Genomic DNA, 25,524 nt, shown 5'->3' on the forward strand with positions numbered 1-25,524 from the left:
GCATTAAGAAAATTTTTCATTTCCCTAGAAGCCGATGTTTCATCATTAAATTCCAATTAAAAATGAATCAAGGAGAAACTGAACACTGAGGAAATTCTAAGTAGTTTTACAGCACAGTGTTTGTTCAGAGCTCTGACTCTGTGAACAGACAGGGTAATATTCAGAGGACGTGTTTACAGGCTTTAGTGTTCCCTGCAGAGAAGCGCCAGAGATCTCATTTACAAAGACTAGGCTCAAATACTGAGAGTGTGCAGGCAGACGAAATGTGCTCTGGTCACTGTTGTTTCTCTTGGATGTTTGACCTTCGCTGTACACAATGATGTAGGTTCAAATTGTACCACTGGAAGGTTCTCTGAGTCTAAAGACAGTCAGCACCATGACTGAATTGGAACTGCAGTGAAGTAATAAAAAGACATCCAGGGTTTAATACGTCACAAATCTAAGGAACCAATCCTGTCAACTTGTGGGGGCAGGGGGTGGGGCTAAATAAACCTGAAACCTTGTCAGTACAGAAAGAGAGTTAGCATTAGCACAACTGCTAACACTATGTCACCCACTGCCAGTTACAAGCTAAAAAACAAACAAAAGATGCTAACTACGCTAACCGCTCTGATCCGTCTGCTAGTCTCTGGTTCTGGTCTCAGACTCCTCATCTGAGTCTGGGTCTGGGTCTGACTGAGGCTCAAACATGTGGCTGAGTCTCTCTGATGTTTCCTCCTCTAACCATCTTGATACTCTCTGCTCTTTCACCTGTCCACCTGGAGCCAGCAGGTGGTGGGCGGGGCATAAGGCCTGACCCAGATATCTCAATCAGGAAGTAAGAGGAGATGTTTTATGTGTGAAAACCATGTTAAACCAAATATTAAAGCTCCTCTCCAGACATGTTTTAAAGCTGATTGTGAAATCTGTATCTCATCGTAAAATAATTACATATTCATAGATTCTGTGTTTTTAATTGAGATATTAATTTGAAAAATTTCTCACCAGCTAATTGAATTTTTTCACTGCAAAAGCATCAGACACAAATTAGTGCAATTCAAGATTATTTGTTAGGGGTCAAGGGTCAATTTGAGTCAGTGATTCCACTAACACAACACACACACACCCACACACACACACACACACACACACACACACAAACAGTAAAACACACGTGTCATAATAAAGTTTATATTTGTATATTTATTAGTAAAACTAATGACACCAGTAAGATAACGGAGGACAGGGAGCAAAGGGGCTTATGGGAAATGAAATACTACTGATCCCACTAATTATCTTCTCCATGTCTGCTGTGTTTGTGGTAATAACCCAAAACATCATCTCGTTATCAGACACTGAGGTGTTCGCTGACATCCAGGAAATTAAAACAATAGTTCAATTTGGTTTGTTTTTAATCTCAAGTAAATGTATCACTTTATTTTCCTCAAGGTGGGAATATGAGTCTGCAGCATGGGCATTAAAAAAAACCCCACAAACATTAAAAACTAATTAAAAATGAAACTCACAAACACCAGAGTCTACACATGAAAATAACAGTCCAGTCCAAACTGGTGCAGTGCACTGTAACTTTGCAGGTCTTGGATGTAAACTGTATTTGAGTAGTTCGTATACTGCTTGTCCCTCATTTAGAGCCCAGGATGCACATTAGAACAAAATTAGCTCTTGAGCTTTAACTCTCTGGAAAATATATATCTTTTTGATTTTATTTTTTACTTCAGTCACTTTCCAAAAACAAGTGATCTGACTTTCACTCCCACTTCCTGCTGTGACTGACCTGCTGTGTGGAGGTGACAGAAGATTTAACTTCTCTCACCACTCTTTGTTGCACAGCTGAGAGCATTACTGCGAACATCGATAGTGGAACATGCACCATCATCCCTATTGTTAAACAATATGGAGTCTCCTCTCTCTGTGACTGCTGGCTTTTCACTCTCCAACAGTGTGGCCTTTTGAAACAGCTGTGAACACTTTGACGTCCTGGTTGGACAGCACATCCTATGAACTGGTTCTGACGGACCGTGAACCTGTTAACAACTGGCTTTTGTTGGCAATGTGAAAGTAAACAAGGGGAATTTCAATTAATTTTTTACGCATTTATAGATTCTGGTAAATTGATACATGACGCTTCTCAATTGATTCACAATGGACTGCATCTTAAAACTTCTTTTTTATCTATATTAAAAGTGTGTGAACAAAAAGTGAATGATGCATGATTTTTTTTAACTTTCTTTGGGTTTTTTTTTCTTATCAGAAACTCAGGCATCAAATCACTCGGCGGCCTTTGTGACCTAAAGATCTTTGTGACGCTGAAGGCCAAATGGCATTGCCCCTAAAATGATCAAATTCCTGGCCTGCTCCCATTACTAGAAAATGAGGCTAAAATTAGAGTTAAAGGAGAATAATCATAAAATGAAAGAGATTATACATAAGAATTAAAATGCTGATATGTTTGGTCTTCTCTGACGGTTCTCCACTCATGAGGGCAGTTACTAGTTGTGCACTAAGATGACTGTAACTCTGATCTAAGTCCTATCACACTGTTGTGCTATGTGGTGTTGTGTCTTGCTTCACCTTCTCCTGACGTATCAGTTCTCACTGTCTGTTTCCTGCAGCAGCAGCATCAAACGGCACCACATCATCTTTTCCCAGGCACTGCTTTATTTTCTCACAGTGTGTTGAGTTAGTAGTCACAATACAACATGAGCAACATTTACAGAGAATGATATTGCGCACAGATGACAGATGTGTTTATATGGCTTGGGCTGAATGCAATACATAGCATCATCATCATCATCATCAATACCGTTAACAACAACCTCGCTGTCGTGTCCACGCGATCGTTGAACGTGTTCTTGAGGTTGAGGCTGAAAGAATACAGCATTCGATTTCTAGTGTGAAGCTACTCACAAGGAGGGGAATGCAACATGAAGTCTGAAGTGTACTGTTACATGAACACATTTAAATGAATATTTTCGGTTACACTTCAGTTACAAAGATTGAAAAGCGATATAAACTCACATTTATTTCAAACACAAGTCATGAAAACAATCATTTTTGAAGCCAAGACAGAGGAGTTTGAAGCCGGGGAACTGAGGGCCCTAAAGAACCTACTGCCTAGGAGCCATCAGTGCTAACCTAACACACAGCTCTGTGGAAACGTGCACAATCCTTTAAATGATACTCTGCAATTAATATACACAGCAATGCGGCTCTGATAACTGGGCAAAGAAGCTATGAAAAACAAACGCTGCCTGCATTTATTATGCTGTAAATAACCTGCTATATTAAGCATATTCACTTTGTAATTTGGATTCATTTCCCTAATATGAACAAATGCATTTAGTAAACAGAGGAGCAGCAGATTAAACATTATATTCAAAAGCACTGCCGTGATGAGAATCAGGCTAACGTCTTGCAACCCATGTATCTACAGAATTTCCTTTTGGTACAGTATCAACAGGTTTTTTACCTCGCCTGCTATAGATGCTACATTAGAAGAATCTTTGTCATTTGCACATGTTCCTGGATCTGAATTTGTTTTTGTTTTTTTAAGACGAATGTGACTGGAAGCAACAGAACCTAATGAGGGTTTCCACCAGCACAGAGGTGAGGAGAGAAACCTCGGTGTGATCTATAGAGACAGTGACACTGTGGCGGAGGAGCACTGATGACTGTGGCGATCACTGTTCTCTACAGTGTGAGGAGTTTAGATATTCAAACTGGCCTACTGTAAAGTCTCAGTTTAAAAGGCTGGTGTTTTTGACTGGTACGAACGAATAAAGACATCACTAATAAAAATAAAATACACTGAGGGGGCGATATAACTACTGTAACGTATGTTTCCACTGTGTCAAACTTCACACGCTGCTGCTCTCACTTTCTCCTTTAAATCCTATTAACGTTTGCTGTTTTTATTCTGCTATTCTTTCACTGTAAGGCCATGTTTTGTGTCATTGTATGTCATGTTCTATCTATAAGATGGATAAAACATTAATGTTTTTGAAGAGACAAATATCGCTAATGTTACCGAGCTAATTAGCTAGCTGGTGCGGTAATGTTACCGTTTCTTTGACTGTTGGAATATTCTTGAAAATGTTGCCTCAACTTTTTTGCAGTTTTGTGTAAGAAACAGATCATTTCATCAGAGAGAAGCTGAGAGCAGCAGAGACTGGAGTTCTGCTGAATCTGTGGAAATGTACTTTATGTTGAATTCATCAAGACAACTGGTTTACAGCAGGTCTGATTGACACAACATCAATTCTACTTTTACTCTTTAGAATCACCGCAGGTAAAAGGTGAACCAGTATTTCTGGTCTGGTCCGTCATGTTTTAGAAACTGAGCAGAAACATGAACTCAGTTTGGTTCAGACAGGACATGTTCAGCTGTTTTAGCCTTAGTGTTTCTCAGTAAGGGGTCATGTTTGTTTTGGTGCTATATTGGACATTTTCATAATGATTATCTACTGTTTCTTCAACACCATTAACAGATTAAAATGATTTAACAAACTGTAATTCCCTTGTTGAGAGCAGAGAAAGTAAACTGGGTTATCACAGAGAGTGACTGCAGTAATGTTCATGTTTGCATAGATTAATGTGGCTTTCAATACATTCCCTGTTAAGATACTTGTATGGTTGAAAACTACAGACCTATCAGACATTACTGATCACTGACATGTGGGTTCATTTATAACTATAACTCCTGTAAATTTCTATAAACTTGGCAGATTGATGGCATCTTGGTGACGGAGAAATGTGGCTTTAAGGGTTCAGACTGTTTGACATTTAAACAGGACACATACTGAAGTTATATCTGACAGTTTCTTTGGTGTGTGTGTGTAAGGTTTCAAGAAGCTCTTGTGTTTAATGGGCTGATGTTGGTGTGTGTTGTTGTCTCATGGTGTCTGTGTCCTCACATTTCCTGTCCTTCATTTTAGAGCATGAGATAGTACCTGAAGTAGTTTTCACCTGTTTCTTTTTTAAATAATTCGGTGTGTGTGGATGCACAGTTCACTGCTGGTTAACTAGCAGATCTGAAAACAGGACAAGTGTTTTAGACCAACAGTGTTTTAGACTAAAGAAAGTAAGTAGAATGTTCTGTGATTATGGTGAAGCCTCAAGAAAACTGTTTAACATCTTCTGGTTTACACATTTGTTAAAGCGCAAAGAACTTTTGTGTCCCAATTCAGAGGACGCAGTCTACAGAGGTGTGGCCCGTGTGGTCCTGACCTAGACCATGAAGCTCGAACCGGTAGAACCAACAACTCCTCCTCCAACCTGAACAACCACACAGGTCGTTTTTTCCCCTCTGATACGACCCATAGCAGTGTCTCCTGAAAGAGCACCCCACCCCCCAACCATGACCTTGGTTGTCATGGTTACAGTTATAGGCACGCTGACTATACTGAGAGTGGGGTACCTTCGTTGCCATGGTTACTACAATAATTGTCATGGCTTGATTGGGTTTAGGAAAAGATCAGGATTTAAGTACTTCCTCAACATTAGACTATCTTTGTTGCCATGGATATAATATTAACAACATTAACAGCTTTTGCTGAACAGTCATGGTTAATAGAAACAACATAAACTGGTCGTTTCACATGGGAATGGAACAGCGCTCTCCTTTGTCATATTCATCCATCCACCACAACCTCCTCCTGACGTGGACTTTGTCTCTTTATACTACGTCACCCCACTTTTCCCTTTGCTCCTGTCGTAATTACTACGACCACTAGATGTCGCCTAGCAACAAAACGTAACTATAGGTCATAATAACCTGCTGCACAGACGACCTGTGGGCTTGTTTTTTTACAGGAGGACAGTCTCATTAGAATCAGTGAAAAGATTCAACTGGTTCACTTCAACCTGTAACTCAGGGTAAACTAGAAAATGTCAAACTACATGATGACTGTATGAACCTCTGTCTATTTACTGGATTTACTGTTTCCATCAATTCTCAAAGAAGAGAAATCTGTGATTTTAATCATGGTCACGGTTCATGTCATTTGGTCACCTTTCAATCATTCATTCAATTCATTTTTATTCAGTTTTAAGCCACTTTTTACAGTTCACATTTTAGATCTTGAGTGGTTTTATCTATATATTTTAACCAAATGAAGGATTTTAGTCATTGGCTTTCTGGATTTTAAGTTATCGGAGAAAAAAGCTGAGTACATGTTAGACAGCAGAGTATCCTGTGTCCACCAAACAATACTGGAGAAACGCTGATTTTTAAAGTAAAACTGCTTTACTGTTTTATTTTATTACTTTTTACTGGATTTACTCACCAGGTCTGTTTGTTTCAGAGAGGAGGAGACCTCTGTGGATAATTCTGCTCCTGGTAAAAACCTCTGACTGCAACAACTCCCATGATCCCACACTACTTCACCACATCACCAAACTCTGTCTTTTGTTATCATTTGTATTCAGACCCCTAGAGGATTGACTCTATGCTACGGACAGCTGCCTTTCAGACACTGTATTGAAAATGTTGTAAACATCATTTCGAAGAGGATGTTGCTGTTCGTGTCAGTGTGTGTTCATTTGCTGTGTTTCAGATTCACCTGTCCACATAGTGAGTGTCTGACACGCAACACAACTGTAGAAAAGGAAATTCGAGTAACTTAATGAGCTGTGTAGTAAAGGACAAACCTTCAGAGAGGAAACGCACAATTTAGAGCTGGACGTTTGAAATAGTGAACTCAGGTGTTTTTCGGCGTAGAAGCATCCGACTGAACAGTTCGTCAATGACAGCTCTACCACTGTTTGTGACTTATGATACATCAGAGTATAAAATCTGGCTGTTGGGAAAAACAACCATCTCTGTTCATTACAATTCACTGTTTGACTGATTTTACAAATTCGTTCCATGCAGGAAGCCTCTGAGCGGAGGCCGTCTGATCCCACAGATCACAACACTATGAGGTGTCGCCTACAAAAATACAACCCTGTGGACAAAGATATGCCCCCTGGTTGTGTTCAGATCTACTAGACTATCAGGGAACATACCTTTACCTGAGGGAACAATCACCCTCTGTCCGTATTACAGCTACAAAGTGCAGCGTTCCTCCTCTTTCCTGCTTCTCAACAACATCAGTCGCATGGTAGCAAAGAGTAAACAAACTTTTGGGCTAATATTTTTTTCTTTTTTTCTTCTTTTTTTTTACGTTTGATGGCAATATCTCCTCAGTGTGTAGACTGGAGTTTAACTGGTGCAAACATTTCTTAGTCAGAGTTGCTGTGGGTGGAGTCAGAAATCCAGTATCAAGTGAAGTTGGATCAGAATGAGGTTTATATTCCCGTTCACTTCAGGTGTCGTTGGAATCAACATTTATTAGCAACAGCTGATGTAATGTCTTATTTTAACTGGCCAAAGTGACAGAAAGTTCTGGATGAAAATGAGGCCGAAATATACTTCATTGTTTTCTTTCTTGTTCTTTGCTAAAAGTAATTAGTTCTTAGCGTTGGAACTTTGTGAATCGTGGTATTTTGCTAACAAAGAAAAGCACCTCTGCTCTCATTCTGCTCTTTTACACTGACATGGGTGGGTTGAGGTGTTTGTGAGTAGGATGTGTTTCGGGTGTCCAGCTGACCCACAACAAGCTGGAGGGATTACATATCCTGTCCCAGGGGCTACCTCACTAAACTTGCTGCCACTCTGGGGAATAGATGGATGGATGGGTTGACGGTGCTCTGTGCCAAAGGGTTTGTTTAAGTGGAAATTAAATCAGAGGTGTTGGTGCAAATTAGAGTTTTTTTTCTGCTGTGAACAAAAAAAGGATGAATTGCTCGGCACATTTTTGTCAATTTGCCGATTAGATTTTGATATTTCATGTGTACAAGTGGGAATTTTTGGAGTGAATCTCCTGGTGATCATGAATATCGCTACAAATTTGATGGAAATTCAGTTTTGTCATGTCAAGAGGAATTGTAAGTGTGGTGCTAAACAATCGCCATAATCATCAGGGATTACCCACTGGAGACAATGAATATCCCATTCTGTACTTAATGGCACATTAACCAGTAGCTGTTGACCTGTGTTTCTGTGGAACAAACCTCAATCCTGTTCTTCATCATTTGTATTCAGGTTTTTAATTGAGTTTACGTTTTGCCACGTGTTTTCTGAGTAATTATTTCTGCAGCAGCTCTGCTGCTGTGAAAAGTTTGCAGATGCTAAACTTCAGCCTTCTTTCTGTGAGGACTCCAGGTTTTATAGATACAGATAACCTATCCAATAAACCAGATTGAAAAGGCCAAAAGCGGTAGGGAAGAATATTCGTGCGTACGAATCGATCTTCGAAACGCGCACGTGCATCCTGTTCTCGCGCCACGCCCCCGAGCGGCAGTCGTCGAAGCAGCAGAAGAAGCTGGCGCAGTCTTTTCCATCCAGACACTCGTAGGCGTAGTCGTCCTCCTCGTGATACGGCACGATGTTGTTCATCTGCAGAAGGGACGTTCCAGGTCGAATGTTCACCATGCTGGACGCTTTCTGCTGTGGAGGAGAAAAACACAGTACTCAGTAGTCATGAGTCAGACCACACCCATCTCCATACTTGTGATGCTATTGCGATGACAAACCTTGACTTAACCTTAACCTAATTCTAACTCTTTCCCTTAAACCCCTTAAACCCACAAACAGCCCATTAAAATTTAACTTGTGGGATCTAGCATTTTGGTCCCCACAAAGCTCCGCAGACCCCACAAGCGTAGTGGGCTCCCAGTCTGCGGACCCCTCAAATATAGTAAAACAAGAACAAACACACACACACGGTGAAAACAGCAGCAGCCAAGTCATTGTCGGCTGGTATCGACTGTCTGGTACCTGTGTGTTATTGTTGGCTTTAGCTTTCTTGTTCTGTCTGTTGCTGGTGAAGTAGTGCAGAGTGCCGTACTCCATGAGGGCGGCGAAGGTGAAGATGAAGCAAACAGAGACGAACAGGTCCATGGCGGTGACATAGGAAACCTTGGGGAGGGACTTCCTGGAGATGGTGCTAAGAGTCGTCATGGTGAGTACAGTGGTGATACCTGTATGGATTGTCACAGAGACGAACTTACAGTTCTATGTCACCCTTCAACTTCTAAATCACTCACAACTTCATTAACTCGTTAGAACTAAATTGACTCATTAGGACTGTAAGGAGGTCAAGAGCTGTCATTAGGATCTGTCAGCTGGTGACCGCTCCAGTGATGATGAAGTCTCTTTGCTGTAACACTCAACAACCACGCTCTCCTCTCCAGTCTGAGCAACTGACTGAGGATCTGAACATGAAGTAAACTGATGTCTAAAAAACAGGAGAGGCTATAAAAAGATATCAAAGCACCTCAGCTTGAATTTCCCACTGTCTGAAATGTCATTGAGAACTGGCAGAAGAGGAACTGAAGTTTGAGATAAAACTACACGTCTGCTGGACAAATCCTGATGTTTCTATACAACCGAACTGTTGTGTAGGTGATGTGATCGCTGACTGGATCATGTTTAGAGGAAACATATTTTTAGAATGAATGGTTCACATCTAGAGTCCAGTCTGTGATGAGGTTTAGACAACAGCAGCTCTCTGGTTAAGTTCAGTGAAAGATGGTAGTTTAGGTTCAATGTAAATAAACAGGTAGTGTCTGATGAAGTCACTGAACTTTTTCTGCATTAAACCAGACCAGGATCTTTCTCCAACCTGAACCAAGTTCTGCGACTAGGGCTGGATATCATTCAAAAAGTTTCAGGTTACATCCCTGTTTATCCAGAGTCATAGAAAATATGAACCATTAGTGTCAAATTTTGTCATATTTGCTGTGAAGTCTTGCGTCATGGCTAAAAAGTGTTTTGTGAGGTCCCCATGATCTTGCCCTTTGACCTTTGACCACATAAACTCAATAAGTTCATCCTTGAGTCCTAGTGAATGTTTGTGCCAAATTTGAAGAAGTACCTTCAACTGAGTTACTGAGATACTGTCCATGAGAATGAGACGGCTGATACGGAGGGACAGACAGATGTACAATTCGAAGACAATATGCCTCCCACTCTGGCTGTCGCAGTGGCATAAAAATTTACATTACATGTTACTATACAAATGTTTGTTTTACATTAGTTTTAGTTTTAAGCTGTAAAAGTATTGAAATTCGATACCCAGCCCTGTCCGTGAGTCTGAACAGAACCATAAACAGTTTCATGAAGCTGGAGTCACTACAGGTGGATGTTGTACTGAAACATCAGTTTTGTACAAAGTGTCTTTTCTGTTTAACTGTCGTCATTACGACTCAAACATTGCTAAATCCTGATTGGTGCAAGGATGTGTGTGCCATTTTTTTTTTTATAACAGTGCCCTGCCCACTTTAAACCATCAACAGGGAGGAGCTTAAAGATAACGGTGTGTAACAGTTCATAACGGATCCCATCACTCATAGTAAGAGGCTGATAAAAGAAGTTCTCAGGACCTTTAAAGCCTTTGTTTCTGTTGAAGTTGGGTTGAAGTGGCCGGTACAGTGATTCACAGAGTGACTTAGTTCAGCTGTGTATAACATGACAACACATCAAACCTAGAGAGGTGCGTGCTGGGACGGCGTCCTTATTGATCCAGAAGGAGACCCAGGACAAGACCACGATCATGCTGCAGGGGATGTAGGTCTGAATGGTGAAGTAGCCCATTCTTCGACTCAGGTCAAAGAAGATCGTCATGATCACATATTCACCTGAAAGGTGAACAATAAGATACAGATATAAGAACTTGACACGCCTCAAAGTGAGAATTTCCTGCATGTAACCCACTGCAGTTTACCAGTTTTATATGCATTCTCGTAGAATTAATGTATACCTGTCATTTCAATATGAATTACCTACTTACATGTGGACTATCCAAAAACACTGTGCAGGTGAGAGGACTGCACACATACATATTACTGGTTAGCACCATGGTAACACAAGAAGGACAAAAACAAAAGACCTACAATAAAGGTCAAAATTGTTGGTACCTTTACACTTGATTGAAACAAAGCTGTGTTCTTCAGAAGCATGCTGAAGGTATTTTGAAATGAAATGGACGGGTACCAACACCTTTGACCCCCCTCTGTTCTGTTGTTGTTGAACTGTACTGCTGAAATTAATCCAAAAACCTATATTTGTGTAACAGCAGTGCCTGATGTCTCACCTGACTGGGTGTGAGCCACATCAGAGGTGTTCCTCAATCCTACAAAGGCGAACTGGTAGAGTCTCCAGTACCGCTGGTCTGCCACCTCTACTGCCCGTCTCTGCCACCGGTACATTATCTCATTCTTGGGATAACCGTCTACAGAAACCCCGCCCCCCCATCATACAGACACAGTAGATTAACTCTCAGCCTTACTGATGCCTATAATATCCAACAGGAAGCTAATGTCTGTCACACGGTGTAATGCACATCACAGGGGAACATCGTACCATGGCAAAGCAAAAGGGAAGCATTCAAGATGGAGCTGACCTCAGTCTCATGAAATGTCTTCAAATGAGCAACATGTCTTCAATTATAAACAACAGTCAGTGTGCTACAGAATGTGGTGGGTGACAGTGAGTTTTGACAGGTGTTCCTATAAGTCAGTAGTAGGTAGTTTATGCAGATATGAGCTAGTGCTTACTCCCAGTCAGTACACAATGTGGAAGTAACTGAAAGAGAGTAACTGATAAACTGGATTATCTCACAAGTCCTCCCAGCTAAACTGCAAAATGTGGCTATTTCCGTTGCATTCAAAAATGACCATAATGCTTCTCATGGCAAATCTGATGTTCCACCTCTAGGGTTATGGGAACTTTAGGCAAATAAAACCACTTGGTTAAAGGAGCAATCTCTAAGTTTTCTCTGCTGCTGAACGTGGTTTCTTGTCAGCAGCAGGTGGTGGTGATTGTCACCTGACAAGAGCTTCATCCACTGTTGTCTTTATAATACAAGAGGTTATAATACATCCTCTGAACAGCTACGTCTTCTCCAGCTATGACCGGAGGCTACAGTGTGGAGAAAGACTGCTAGCTGGTTAGCATGTTAACTTAACCTCCTAAGACCCGAACTCTTGCATGGCGTGCATTTTTAATTTCTCTTTGCTATTTATTCTGATTGGGACCTGAGAAAAATGATGTCCACATATGAGGACATTAGTTTTACATTTCTATTACTGAGTGGCAGTATAATATCCTCATATGTGGTCACCAGGCCCTTGTTGAGAAAAAGTTAGTATTGTGGTCTAGAGAACCCAAAATGTGAGGTCCACATATGTGGACGCCAGGTCCTAGGAGGTTAAGTAAAAGAAAAGACGTGATTGAAACAAGAGTTAACATTGGTGTTTGTTTCCACCTCTGGGGACAGATGTTGGTGAGTAAACGAATCAAGTTTGATGATGAACTCACAACATTTCCTCTAGACTGGGAAGTAAACAGCTGCTGATGCTAACGTTAGCTATGCAGCAACAGCTAAACTTACAAATAGCTCCTTTTAGCTAAGGAAAAATGTTATGGTTAGCTTTAAAGTTTGGGATAGGTGCTCTCAATTGAGAACTGATACTGACTACTAGGAGAAGACAGGACATGGTCCAGATCTCTGGTGTTGAAGTCACATGCTTTGACCTCCTCCTTTAGAAGGTTTACTTCCATCACTGCCAATGAGAGAGCATTATGCACAACTGCAAGAGGATGTTTGCTCACGAGCCACATTTATGTTCTTTAACCATTTCCACAAAAGACCAATGCTGCTGTATCTCAGGTGAGATCTCTTCAGTCGTGTCATAGTTTTTGTTTTTGGGCTCATTTGATGATATTTAGTGCGACTGTACTGGTCCTGACGTTTCTCCTCGACTCCATGAAATGGTCCTTGCATTTTTCACTAGTGTGTGGAGGATTGAGATCATGAGCAGCTGAAGCACAATGAAGGAGACAAATGAAGGATGACACAGACAGCATGAATCAGACTGGGAGAGGGTGCATAATTCATTAAGTCTGTCAGAGAAAATGGGACTGGGTGACCTCCTCTCTCCGCTGGTGGAGCTGATGATAGATTGGTACAGGCTTAGAGAGGGCAGCCTCAAGCAGATGAAGCTTTTGGCAAAAAAAATTAGAAACAGGGGCTTAGCCACTACGCTAGCCCACACAGAAGCCCCTCTCTCTGGGGAAGTTGAAGTCGAGATGACGGGTTCAAAAATGGAAGGGGAAAATATTTGACCACCTACAGCTTGAAAACTCCAGTGGGCATGAGTGCTCATCCATTGGAAAGTTATGCAGCTTAAGGTAACACTCCGCATTAATAGTCAACCTGACAAAAACAGAATTATGACAGAGAAAAAGCAAGTCTCAGCATCGTTGTTTTCCCTCCCAAATGTGACTGAACACAGTACAGGTACTTAATGTTCTCTCTGTAATTATACCATAAATGCAGAAATAATATGACCATCATACTGTGCTGTGACTAACCGGGGTCACCTACAAGAGCACTACGTGACAAAAACACAGATGCACACACTAAAGCTGCACAGACAACAAAGACTTGATACTTCAACATTAATAATGACTATCAGAGAAGTCAGCGAACTGGCTGCACCACTGTCCTACCTCAGTGTGTACATGACTCTCCCGTTGCTCCACAGCCTCAGGAGGCGGTTGGGAGTGGTGATCCAGTGGGCGTCAGATTTACGTGAGTTCCTGAAGAATGTGTCGGGAATCCAGATTTTTCCTACCATGTTACTGTTGAGCATGAGCAGCTTCATGGAGCTGTTGAATTTCAGTCGGCTGTCGTACCACGTCTGGGCGAAGAAGATGTCGATGGTATATTCCTGTGACAGATGATGATGAGATCATGTTCACAAGAATGCACATCCGTATGAGGCGTAGATATCTCAAATCAAGGTGGGTTTCCATTCAACTGTTTTAAAGCACATTTTCAATTTGTGTAAAAAAAACCAAAAAAAAACCAAGTAGCATAAATGGAAATTTATGAAAAATCTCAAAGAGCAGAAAAGCTTTTACACTTGGCTGAGGTGCAATGGAAACAGACTTAGTGGATAAATCATCATGTACATGAATAATGTAACTCAAACACCCATTGAGACAAACAGAACTTTCACATTTCTATTATGTTTTCTACATTTATTTCACAGTTCGAGGTGTGACTGGTGCCCATTTTATTTTTTTAATGTGATCTTGCATTCTGCAGTGGTTTAAAAAACAGTGCCACAAGTTTTTCAAGTTTCTTTCATTTATGTAGCACTTTAAATGCAAATAGACAGTAGATGTTGTGGAAGTGAAACAAGATAAAAATAGAAGCAAGTTGAAACACAATTTAACACTCAGTGAATCAGATAAAAAAGAAACAAGTTAAAAAAAAATTATAGCCACAAAATAAAAGTAGGTCTGAAGGTGCTTCTTAAAATATCAACAGACATTGTGACATTTCCTGGAGAAACTAATGTGTGGACTGAAGATTTGTTGTGCGTTAAAAATACCTTTGAGATAATGAACTGTCACTCAGCTATTGGATGAATTACCATTAGATTTTGTACAGACATTCACAGTCCACAGAGGATGAATCCCAACGACTAAACCTGTAAAAACTAGGGATGTTCCGATCAATCCTGAATCCTTAATTCATTACTGTTTTTTTATTTATTATTTGTAAATCAAAAGTGGAGCTGATCCAGTGTACAGTGAGACTAAGCAATGACAAGGCACAAGTGTCTGTGGTAAAGCCGAAAGCCGTCTGATAAAAGACCTCGTAGTCTCAAACCTTGTTGTAAAGCTCTGGTACGGCGGTATGTGAAATGTAGTGTCGAGAGGATGGAGCATACTGTGGCTCCAAAAGCTCCAAAAGTCAGCGAAAACCTGTGATATCTCCCACCACCATCGGCTTCTGCTGGGTTTATTTTTTGAGGTGCCGTATCAAATTGGTAGTATCGAACGCAGCTCTGTTACTACCGCCTCGAGAAATGCTGGCATTACACCTTCCACTTGCCACTTTCCATTTTAAAATATTTCCACACTGCAGACATTTTTGCTGTGTCCTGCCATAAATTGTGTTAGCCATTTAAAACACCTGTGTGACAGCTGATGTGAAAAGTAAAGGTTCATGCTCCGAACAGTCGATACCAATTAGTTACAAAATGCCTTGATCACCCCTGATACCGATCAGGACATCCCTAGTAAAAACACATTTTCGGTGTAGCTTGCACATGCTGTTGTGTAACATTAGTAAAGGGTGTTAAAAGCACAGTCTCACCATGTTGATGGGGTCCACTGGTCCGATGCTGTTCACGTAGACAGCTGTTTCAATCACTGTTGGCCTCACTGAAACACAACACAAGACACACTGCACTGACACACACAGAGTGAATGATGACAAACAGCTGCATCAATCCCCATTGAACTGCTGCACAATGTAGATCTCCAGATAAAGGTGAAGACAATGGGGCCAGGTGTTTAAATGCAGGTTGGGCTCAGTAACTGACCAAATATCAAAGCCACATTTAGATCCCCTCAGGACTTCATCTTTCTCATGTCACATAATTCAGTTAATACTTTCCCTAATGCTGCGTTCATGAACTGTCCCCTTAAAAAAAACGTCCTCATTCTCAGTTTTTGAGTGTTTTGGAAACGTTGCTGGACCCATTTTAGTTTGAAAACGTGAGGTTGTGTTGTTTTTCTGTGCCGACAGAAATGATGACACCTGCCTCACCTCCTGATCGTGTCATGGTCCACCCTGAGGGGACTCTTTCTTTTGGACTTTTTGGTTTTGGATTTTTGTTCACGTCCTGTTTTTACATTGAAATCACTTGCCTTCAGTGTCTTGTGGTTGTTACTTTGTCCAGTTTCCCTCCGTTGTGATTGTTAATCTGTTACACCTGTGTCTTGTTACCTGTTCCCCTTGTGTGTATTTAGTCTCTATGCTCCCTGTTGTCTTTGTCAGTTCGGCTGTTTGTCTTTGTGAAGTTTCCCCGGGATCTCGTGCTCCTGTGCTCCCAGTGTTTTGGATTTTCTGGTTTTGTTCCTAGTGTGTCCTGGTGCTTCTGGTTTTTGTTCCTGCCTGGTTTTTGGATTGGTTTTGTAAATTGGTTTTGTACTATTTTGTTATTAAAACACCTCTTTTCCAACCAACCCCCTTTTTTTGTGTTGTCTGCATTTGGGTTCAGACAGTCAGACAGTGGTGAATGCAACGTGGATAGTGACCAAAGGTAAAAATTAGTTTATTCATCTGGACACAATCACACTGAAGAATATGAAGAGTGCATTGCTCAATGTAATCATTCATTAATTAAAATCACAGTAAAAGTTTGAAATAATTGTGATATTGATTTGAAGTCATATCACCCAGAGCTACACGCATACACACAGGATTGTCGGTAAACTAATCGATTGCTAGTGCTGTTTTTTCCTGTTTTGTTCAATTCATGTTGCATTGAAATGCTGATTTACAGTGATGCTTCAGAGAATGAATGAGAATGAGCTCCACTTGCCTCCGATGTCGGGCCTCAGCTTGTTGTCGTAGCCCTGCAGCAGTTTGTTCAGGATCAGAGTCACGTCGCTCTCGTAGACCTTTGGTGATAGGACCCAGGTCTTATTGATGGGCACGTCTTCATAGTCCTCCTCTTCCTGTTTACTGGGCCCAAATGCTGCACTGTGAAGCAGGAGAAAAACACTGTCAGAGACAAAGACAAATAATTCGGTGCGTGTGTGTGAGAGTGCCAAAAGAGTGTTGATACAGGTATGATCCAGCTCTGTGGTCAGAGTTGAGCAATCTGTTAGTCTTGTCATCGTTATATATTATATAAATAATCGGACACCAACAAAAAATGTACAAAATCGAAACATTTTTATTTCCAGATGTTCACATTAATAGACTTTTCAAAATACAAATATATAGAACGTGGAAAACCTTGTGATTTTCAAAATATATATTAAAAAAAACAATAAAAACCCTGATAAATAACTGAATAACTTCATTTTGAGACATTGCTATGGAGCTAAATTTGTCGGTCTTTGAGGGGCCCTCTAACAGCCTGGGGCCCCAAGCAGTTGCTTGTCCACAAGCTGCGTCTCTGTCATCTCCAGTGATTCTCCTGACAGCTGGTTTACTTAGTGTTGGCTGAAGGAGAGGACTGATATCTTGATTCACACAATACCAGTCTTGAGCTTCACTGTCTGGCTCTACACCCTTGACTGTAGTAGAGGCAACTATATCACAAACACTGAGTACGAATTGTCACATAATTGTTTTAAGCCGGTACTAGAATCATCACACTGGTGTCAATTTATGCACCAAAGGTTTAAATTGTGTATTGATGAAGTGCTTTAAAGGAGATTCCAGAATATCCAGATGTTTGTTGCGTATCGTGATATATCCTAAAAATATCACAATATTATTCATAGTGTATATCACCCAGTCCTGACTGTAGGTCTTAACTTCAATTTCTCTTGTTTCATCCATTTCCACCATTTATCTTGGTCTATACGAGCTAAGCAATAGCACACACATTTTTGGCTGGACCACAGCAGCAGGGTCAGCCGTATAATCTGGAATGTCCCTGACTGACTGACTGACTGACTGATGATATTTCCACCACTGGTCAGCTGAACCTCAGTCTACTGAGCCGTTTTGGTTTCCCTGCTGCTCGGTAACTGCAGGGAAGAGGAGGAGTGCTTCCAAAACACTGAGCCTCGCCTCCATCACAGCAAATGAACTACTTTCATTACGTGTATCATTATTACTAAAGGAGGCAGAGGTACTAAACATAAGACACACCAAGCAGAGAGAGCAGGAGAGAGGGAGGGAGAGAGAGAAGTCATCGGTAACGAGGCTTCATACTAACGACTATGACCAACTCTACATATCAAACAGAGGGAGTCAGACATAAAGACCTGCCTCTAATAAAAGTCTGTTACATTCTGGAGCAGAAGTAAATAAAGATAAACTATTGTGGATCCAGACGGAGGCTGTGATCTGAGTGAGAGACTAAATAAGGAAGACAGTGTCTCGGGCCCCAGTGGTTCACCTGGTGGAGCACGTGACATTTTGGATTAGTCTGTGCAGCGATGGCCCAGGTTCAAGTCTGGCCTGTGGCCATTTGCTGCATGTCATTCTCTCTCTCTCTCTCTCTCTCTCTCTCTCTCTCTCTCTCTCACTATGTATGTAATAAAGGCAATTGGCCTGAAAAAATAAGATAGTCTGTCTAACTCTCCAATCATGTTACAGTAAATTCAGCTGAAAACACAGCTCAGTCTGTCTTTAACTGTGTTTGGTAATTAGGTTTTGACCTAGTCTTGTTCTTGATCAGGAAGCTGAGGAGCTTTAGCATTAGCCACCACATACTTGAAATGACACGCAGGAGCCTGGTTGAAAGCATTTTATCATTTAACAGCTTGGTTCTGCAAATTCAGTGTTAAGAGTAAAAACACGCTCTCCAAAGTTGTGAACGTTGCAGGGAAGGTGATTGAAAAGTCACAAACACAACACGCTGTATAACTGAAAGTACACAGGAAGGCTAAACACTACACTGCTTCTGAATGCCCATCCGTATACTGATGTCCTGACAGGTTGTCTATACCATGATGGTTACATACAAAGCTGCAGAACTGCACCATAATATCTTTGTGCTTCGAGTCTGTTTTGCTCCAACTTCAGTGGGTGTGCTACCGTCTAACATGTCCTCTGATGAGTGATGGACAGTCTCTGGTCCAATCAGAGCTGCCAGGTTGAGACCTCTCAACCTCTGTCAAGTGTTGCAGCTACATGTACCTTACATGTAGCCTGTAGCATCATTCACTGCTGCACTGGTACACATGCGGTTAGCTCCTTCTAATCTGACTAAAATTCGATTACAGCTAATATAGAGTTTCATCAAAAAACTAAATCTAAAACTAAATCAGGAGCCAGTTTAACATCACATATGTTCTTACATGTAGACAAGGTGTGTGTGTGTCTGTTGTCTGCCGTCCTGTCCTGCTGTGTGTTACAGACAGTTCCACACGACTGAACTCTCGCTCTGTGCCAAGGTGTACTGCTGCTGTTCTGTTAATGAACATGGATCTGTTGCTGTAGCGACGCGGGGACTTGGCGTTCAGCCCGGGCTGTTAAATGATCCTTTCCCGGACAAGTTCTGATACAAAGGACGTGACACAGTAACCCAGTGCAGAGTGACTGCTCTGAATCATGTCCACTGAATGTCAGTCGAGGACACAATAAAGCCAACAATAAGGCTCTGAGCCTCTCTTCTGATTGGCTCTCTGATTGTTTTCACTCAAACACTCAGAGAAACCAAATCCTTCAAGGTTGGATGGTGGGTCCAGGTGGGCGGGGCTTGGGGCATGGCTCAGGGCAGTGACTGCTTTGTTGTGACATCATAAAGTTGCAGAAGTCCTGACGGCTGGTTTTAAGGCTCAGTTTCTGAATACAGGCTGTGTGCATTTCTCTGTGGACTGAGGCTTTGATACTTTCACAGTATTAATATAGAACCTAGACCTGATCTATAATCAAACTACACATGGACATCTTCATTTATACTATATGAGACTTTTAATACAAAAATAAAAACAGACTCCCAGTTCTCTATAATAGAACATGTTACCATGATCTGAATAAGAAACAATTTGTGTATAAAAATCACTCAGAGATAAATGTCACCATGTTCCCAAAAACAGATATCAACAGATATCTAAATAAGCACAGTATCATCATCATCAGTAGGAATAAAACTGACTTAGGCCTGTCCTGTAACTTGTTTCATTGTGTTTTTAAAGCTTCATTTACAGATGGAATTTGAAGCGGGCTCTCATTCCTCTCTACATCTCACAACAGTTTAGTTTGATCCTGTTTGTGTCAGATTCAGTTTATACTGTGTTACAGTTTTCAGTCTGAGCTGAATGAGCAGCTGAATGAACCAGACTGATCTTCATATGTGGAAACACAGTTTGTATTTCTAGTTAGAGTCACTCTGTTCTTCACAGACAGTTCAAACTGTAGAAGTGGAGTTCACTGTAACTCTGAGGCTCTGCCTTCAGCTCTGAGCTGTGCTTGTTGCTGCTTGAGCTCCAGTTTTAAGTCACAGTGACTTTGATGCTGAGTGTAGATTCAACTGGAGCCTGGAGACGTTCAGTGATGAGTCACTGATTCCAGATCAGTTCAGTCCGTCTCTGCATCAGGAGCCTCTCTCCACTGTCAGATGTTCCAGTGGTTGATTAAACCAACAAAGCTGATCACCACGTCACAGGGCCGACGTTCTCCTGGTCTGAAGCACCGACAGCTGTTCACTACACAGCACTTTGTTAATGATTATGTTTCTGATATTATTTAAAAACAGAATAAAAAATGTTTTTTTACATACAGTCCATTCCCTACATGACTTTAGACGTATATTCAGCTTTTGTTCGTTTATGGTCCCATGGTGTCACAGAGGAAAACATTAGGATATGGTTCTCTGTGGATCATTTGCGATCATTCCCTTTACGACTATTTAAGAGGAAGAAGTTCTCTTGATAACCGCCAGGGAGCGTCTGCGCAGATTACAACATTCAGCTAGGTTTTGTTTGACAAATGTGTAAGAAGCAGGGGCCGGTTACACAAAACACCTTAAGTTTTCTACTTAAGTATGACACTTTCTCCTTAGATGAGGGAGTTACTTAAGAGTATTGCACAGAATCTCTTAAAAGGTTTCCATAGTCAAGGAAAGAAGTTGATGCATTTGCATTAGCAGTTTACGATGTTAACATTCTACAGTTTCCATGGAGACCATTGATTTTCTGCCATTAGCAGTTGAGAGCATTACCATAATGTGGAAAGTCTAGGGATCCAGCTCTTGACACTCAGAACTGACTCGAGAACTCCTCAAAGGAATCCCTTGAAATTTGGCACAAATTTCCAACGGCAACGGGACTCAAGGATGAACTGATTAGATTTTGTTGGTCAAAGGTCAAAGATCAAGGTCAGTGTGACCTCTCAAAACACTTTTTAGCCATAACTCAAGACTTCACACAGCAATTATGACAAGATTTGACAGTAATGGTTCATATTTTCTAAGACTCTGGATAAACAGGGATGTGATCTGAAACTAGTCTGAGTGGAGGAAGCAGACGACCACCAGGGGGTGATTCTAGTTTTCTCCATAAACTCTTCAGTTAAATCAGGACAGTTACGACAGAGTCAAAGGTACCTTTAGTTATTACTTAGTTTGTTGCTAAGGTCTTCTGTTCAACGGTTTAACTGACTTCAAGTATAAAACTAAGATAAGGAGAAAATGTTAAATACTTCAGTGAACGTTTTAAGGAAACATTAAGGAGAAGACTTTCATGGTTTCATGGTTCAAAGGAAACAGAGAAACAGGGACAGTACCATAACAGCTGACCCTGGAGCTGTGGCAGACAGGGAAACACTGACTTGTACTGACAGGGAAATCTGATAAATCTGATAGTGACATCCATCAAAAATCATGTGACAACACAGACATCAATGAAGTCAATGGTGACACAGAACCAGAACATACAATGAGAATACGGATCCTGAGACATGGATAACATTAATCACAATGCTGCAGACGCACGGATACCTGAACAGGTAAGTTCTGTTAGAGTTATAACTGAGCTTCAGATTTCCCTCAGTGTAGATGGACTCACTGTTTCTTGACCTGTTCTCTGCACAGAGAACATCCAAACCCACCAAGCACATTTCCTCTGAGAAGAAATGCTGAAGTTCATCAAACAATTTTCAGATAACTGTGGCAGTGACAAACGCACCCAGAGAGGAATCTGGGAGGAGCTCCCGACGCGTCAACACATGCATTACCTCCCTCTGATGGATGATGTTTCTTTTCAGAGAGCAACATCAGCTAGAACACCACCTCTAAAACGCTGCGCTCTCTCTCAGCGACCTCTAAAGAAACACAGTCAGGTCCTTCTGCAGTGCACACACACACACCAGCGCTGCCTGGCAGAGAGATCTGATGAGAAACAAGCTCACACTATGATCCCGGGTTCAGGTCAGGGCACAGGTCATCTCCGGCTCAGCTGAGGGAGGTCAGTCCGAGTCTGAGGAAATCTGAGAGGTGACAAACACAATATTTCTGCCTGGAAGACACAGTCAGGGGGAAGTGGAGAGCTGGAAGTCATGTCATGGCTTTTAGTGTTTACTAATGTCTCCACACAAACCTACAGTGTGAACGCCCATGGACTCTTTACACACACACACACACATGGATCCTGGGACAAATGCAGTGTCTTTCTGTTCGACAGCTACAGACTACAGCAGCTGAGACATTTGGTTAATCCCCAACTCGTAAGTAACAGATTTCACCTGTTGTGTACTTTCACAGACAGGAAGTTGTACAGTGGTACAACATGTGTGTTTAACTCTATCCGTCTATTAAAGCCGGGTTAGGTCATCCACTTCACAAACGCTTTTTATTTTTCTTGCAGAAAAAGCAGCAGCAGCAGATGACGCAGAAGAAGAATAAGTAAACAAAGAAGAAGCAGGCAAAGAAGCAGAGGCAGAAGAAGTATGGTCTTTTTTTTTCAGTCTGGCTAACTCATGCTAGCATCGCCAGGATTATTCCAGCTTTAACATGAAATATCTTTTCATATTACTGATGGAAGTGAGCTAAAAGAAAACTGTGAACCTGTGTTTATACAGTCTGTGTCTGTGCTGTGTTTAAATGGCCAGAATATGAAGCTATAACAACACAGCTACAGGAAGCCACTGAGAGGTCACACTTTTATGTATTTGTCTTGATGCGCTGCACCGGTCCGGTCCCTGAGCTGATGGAGGCTTCAGGACTGAGGATTTCTGGGAGCAGAATCCTCCGGAAACTTGTGACCGCTGAGGCCTGGTTGAATTAGAGCTGGACCGCTGCCCTTCATGGAGACAGCACTCCATCATTACTCTGTTCACAGCCTCTTCTTCTCACTTATTCAAGCTGCTGTTTTGAAGAGCGAAGGAAGAGCAGCTTTTTTTAAACATGTAATTTAACCACTATTTCATACTGATTAATTACCCAGCATTTTAAATTAAATGGATTTTTTTTTTTTTTTTCATGCTGCACAGTTTCCAAGCGTCACTGAGAAGGAAATCAAGGCGGGTACAGTACAGAGGATAGTCTGAAGCTGCAGTATTTGTTCTTCAATTAACACTTAAAACTGCAGGACACATTCATGCCCTTCTTAAATTCATCTGTTCACATGAATCATACAAGCCAATGAAGCGTAAAACCCTTCACTTTTTCCCTCAAATTCACCTCTGCATACAGTAGCTGCCCATAAATCATACGTGACGAGTTTAACGAGTGAAAATCTCACTCTGTCAGTACATTTGGTGAATATACTAAGTTCCCTCATAGCGAGTACTTGTACACCTCAGTGAAATCAGCCTTCCTCTGCACGTCAGAAATGAGACCACAGTGGTACAGACTTTTAATCACCTGCTGTAACAAGCAACGGTACTAGAGCACCACTGGATTTCATATTCATTAATAATCTGTCTCAACACACACCTGTGTGTCATTGCAACACACACCTGAGCGGCTCCCAGACAAGTTGTTCAACTGGGAAAATTTAACCCTTCAGCAGACGAACGTGAAAACATCGTCTGAGCTGCTGTACATCTACACACTGAAGCTCACACAGTCAGAGGAACCTGGAGGGGGAGAGATAAACCTGTCACACAGAACACCTACATACCTACATATAATACATGTCGGATACAGTTTACTAATCATGCCCCGCTCAGTGTGTGAAAACAGCCAAGTCTGGGGCTACATCCACACTCATACCTTTTCATTTTAAAATGAAAACACACTCTGCCCAGATGAGTCCAGACTAACACACCTGAAAACACATATCACATGACCATTCGTGTACACTGTGTAAACAGGAAGTAGATTGTCTACTCTGCAGTTAGTTTGTTGCAGAAAATACTCTGACCGAGGAACGGTAAAGACAGTTGTAGCGTTAAAATGCAGAGTTAAACTGAACAACAGCTGCCAGCAAAGACAACAAGGTCAGTAACACTTTCATTCATTATCCATGTAGCTTTCACCACTGGTTGTCGAGGCTGATGAGACCCAATCAGGAGAGACCGTAGGTGTGATGTCATCACTTCCAAAGGTCTCAGTTTCTGTCCGTCCAGACTACAGCACAACCCCAGAGTTTTCAAACTAAAACAGGTCCAGCAGCGTTTCTCAAGGTTTATGTTCTAAGGCCTCAAAAACTCTGGAGTCTGAGTTTTAAACTAAAACGTAATAGTGTGGACGTAGCATGAGAAAATAACACCAGTGATGTCATTGTGATGTCATTGTGATGTCATCTCAGTTTGGGCTGGAGATGTACAACAGGAAGGAGTTACAAACTATGAGCAATGAGTTTGAAAGGCACTGACAATTAATAAGAAGATATTCAGATGTATTATGGGAAATGTCTCCACCTCTCCTGCTTCACTTCTCCTCAAAAGACAGCAGTCAGAGCTGTGATTGGTTTGACTTTACATTTATTCACATGTGTATTTTAATTCAAGACCAATAAATGAAAACTGTAAATATCAAGGCAAGAGACAAATCAGCAATGATTTAAATTGAATTAAAACTTGATGTAAAAGCATTGATTGCAAAAAAAAATCCATAATTGACTAATTTTATTTTATTTTGACATTTATAGGCACGCATTCCATCCAGACTCCACATCTTACAAGGTGGAGGTTGTAAATATAAATGTACAGAATGATCTGTTGAATAAAGATCTGCAGTGTCCAGATGTGAGGAGGACACAGGCCTGTCCTCACCTGTGTCCTCCCCAGGACACTGTTCACACCTCTGAGCGACTGAGGCGGGTGTAATCCTGAGTCCTCTAAGGACCAGGGCCATCCATCAACAGCCACATGACATCCTGCTGCTGTACTGACACAGATGAGCTTCAGGCTGACACGGAGGGAGATGCAGGTAGAACCGAGCCTCCTCGTTTCTGTGGCCAAATACATCCAGTAAAGCAGCGGGTTCACACGGATCAGACACATGCAGACAAACAGCTCACGGTCGGTTCATTCAAAGACCATTTCCCGGCGGAGCAGGTATCAGACCTGCTCCTCCGAGGCCCCATCAGCCATCACACTGTGATCTCAGGTACAACACAAGACTCCTGATCAGTACAAGGACATGAGCTTCAGCATCAGCAGCCATTTACCCAGACCAACCTCTCCTCTCCCCGTCATGGAGACATCCTCCCTCCTCACACTTACCACAGTCCGAGCAGAGCGAAGAGCAGCCAGGGGCTCATGGCTTTGTCCTCCACCGCTCTGACAAACAGCCGCTTCATGCTCCGCTCCGCAGCTGGAAACCGCTCTGAACGCGTCCGCGGAGGCGACGAGGAAACCGGGTCTTTGTGTCGTCAGGTCGCGTCTGAATGCAGCCGACACGGGTTAAACGTAGCGACGGAGGGGTGTGAGAGCTGCGTCCATGGTGTGTGTGTGTGTGTGTGTGAGTGTGTGTGTGTGTGAGTGTGGAGGGGGAGGACGAGGCGGAGTGAGAGCTGACTCGGCTCTAGTCCATCTGCAGTGCCGC

The 25,524-nt window shown here is 41.8% G+C and overlaps 1 protein-coding gene across 1 annotated transcript; it reads right to left on the reverse strand.

The window, feature by feature from the left end:
• Positions 1-2,637: 2,637 nt before the first annotated feature.
• gabrg1 (gamma-aminobutyric acid type A receptor subunit gamma1) lies at positions 2,638-25,517 on the reverse strand. The gene is made up of 9 exons (XM_023394800.2): positions 25,203-25,517; positions 16,450-16,610; positions 15,216-15,283; positions 13,556-13,776; positions 13,177-13,259; positions 11,136-11,273; positions 10,528-10,680; positions 8,819-9,021; positions 2,638-8,488 (listed from the first exon to the last, which is right to left on the reverse strand). Exons 1-9 carry the CDS (start codon positions 25,277-25,279, stop codon positions 8,207-8,209), a joined length of 1,386 nt encoding a protein of 461 aa, XP_023250568.1. The 5' UTR covers positions 25,280-25,517; the 3' UTR covers positions 2,638-8,206.
• Positions 25,518-25,524: the final 7 nt, after the last annotated feature.

This window comes from Seriola lalandi, unplaced genomic scaffold (genome assembly GCF_002814215.2).
Source record: "Seriola lalandi dorsalis isolate HSWRI2012SDOR001 ecotype SW California unplaced genomic scaffold, Sedor1 jcf7180002054953, whole genome shotgun sequence".
Taxonomy (NCBI): Eukaryota; Metazoa; Chordata; class Actinopteri; order Carangiformes; family Carangidae; genus Seriola; species Seriola lalandi.

Bases quoted from the DNA above. Each gene is read 5' to 3' on its own strand.
- gabrg1 (XM_023394800.2), bottom strand. From the start codon at position 25,279: ATGAAGCGGCTGTTTGTCAGAGCGGTGGAGGACAAAGCCATGAGCCCC. The intron at 13,777-15,215 runs GTGAGACTGTGC...CATCTGTCACAG, and splicing joins CAGTGGACCCCATCAACATG to GAATATACCATCGACATCTT. The intron at 9,022-10,527 runs GTTTGATGTGTT...CAATCCATACAG, and splicing joins CCCAGCACGCACCTCTCTAG to GTATCACCACTGTACTCACC.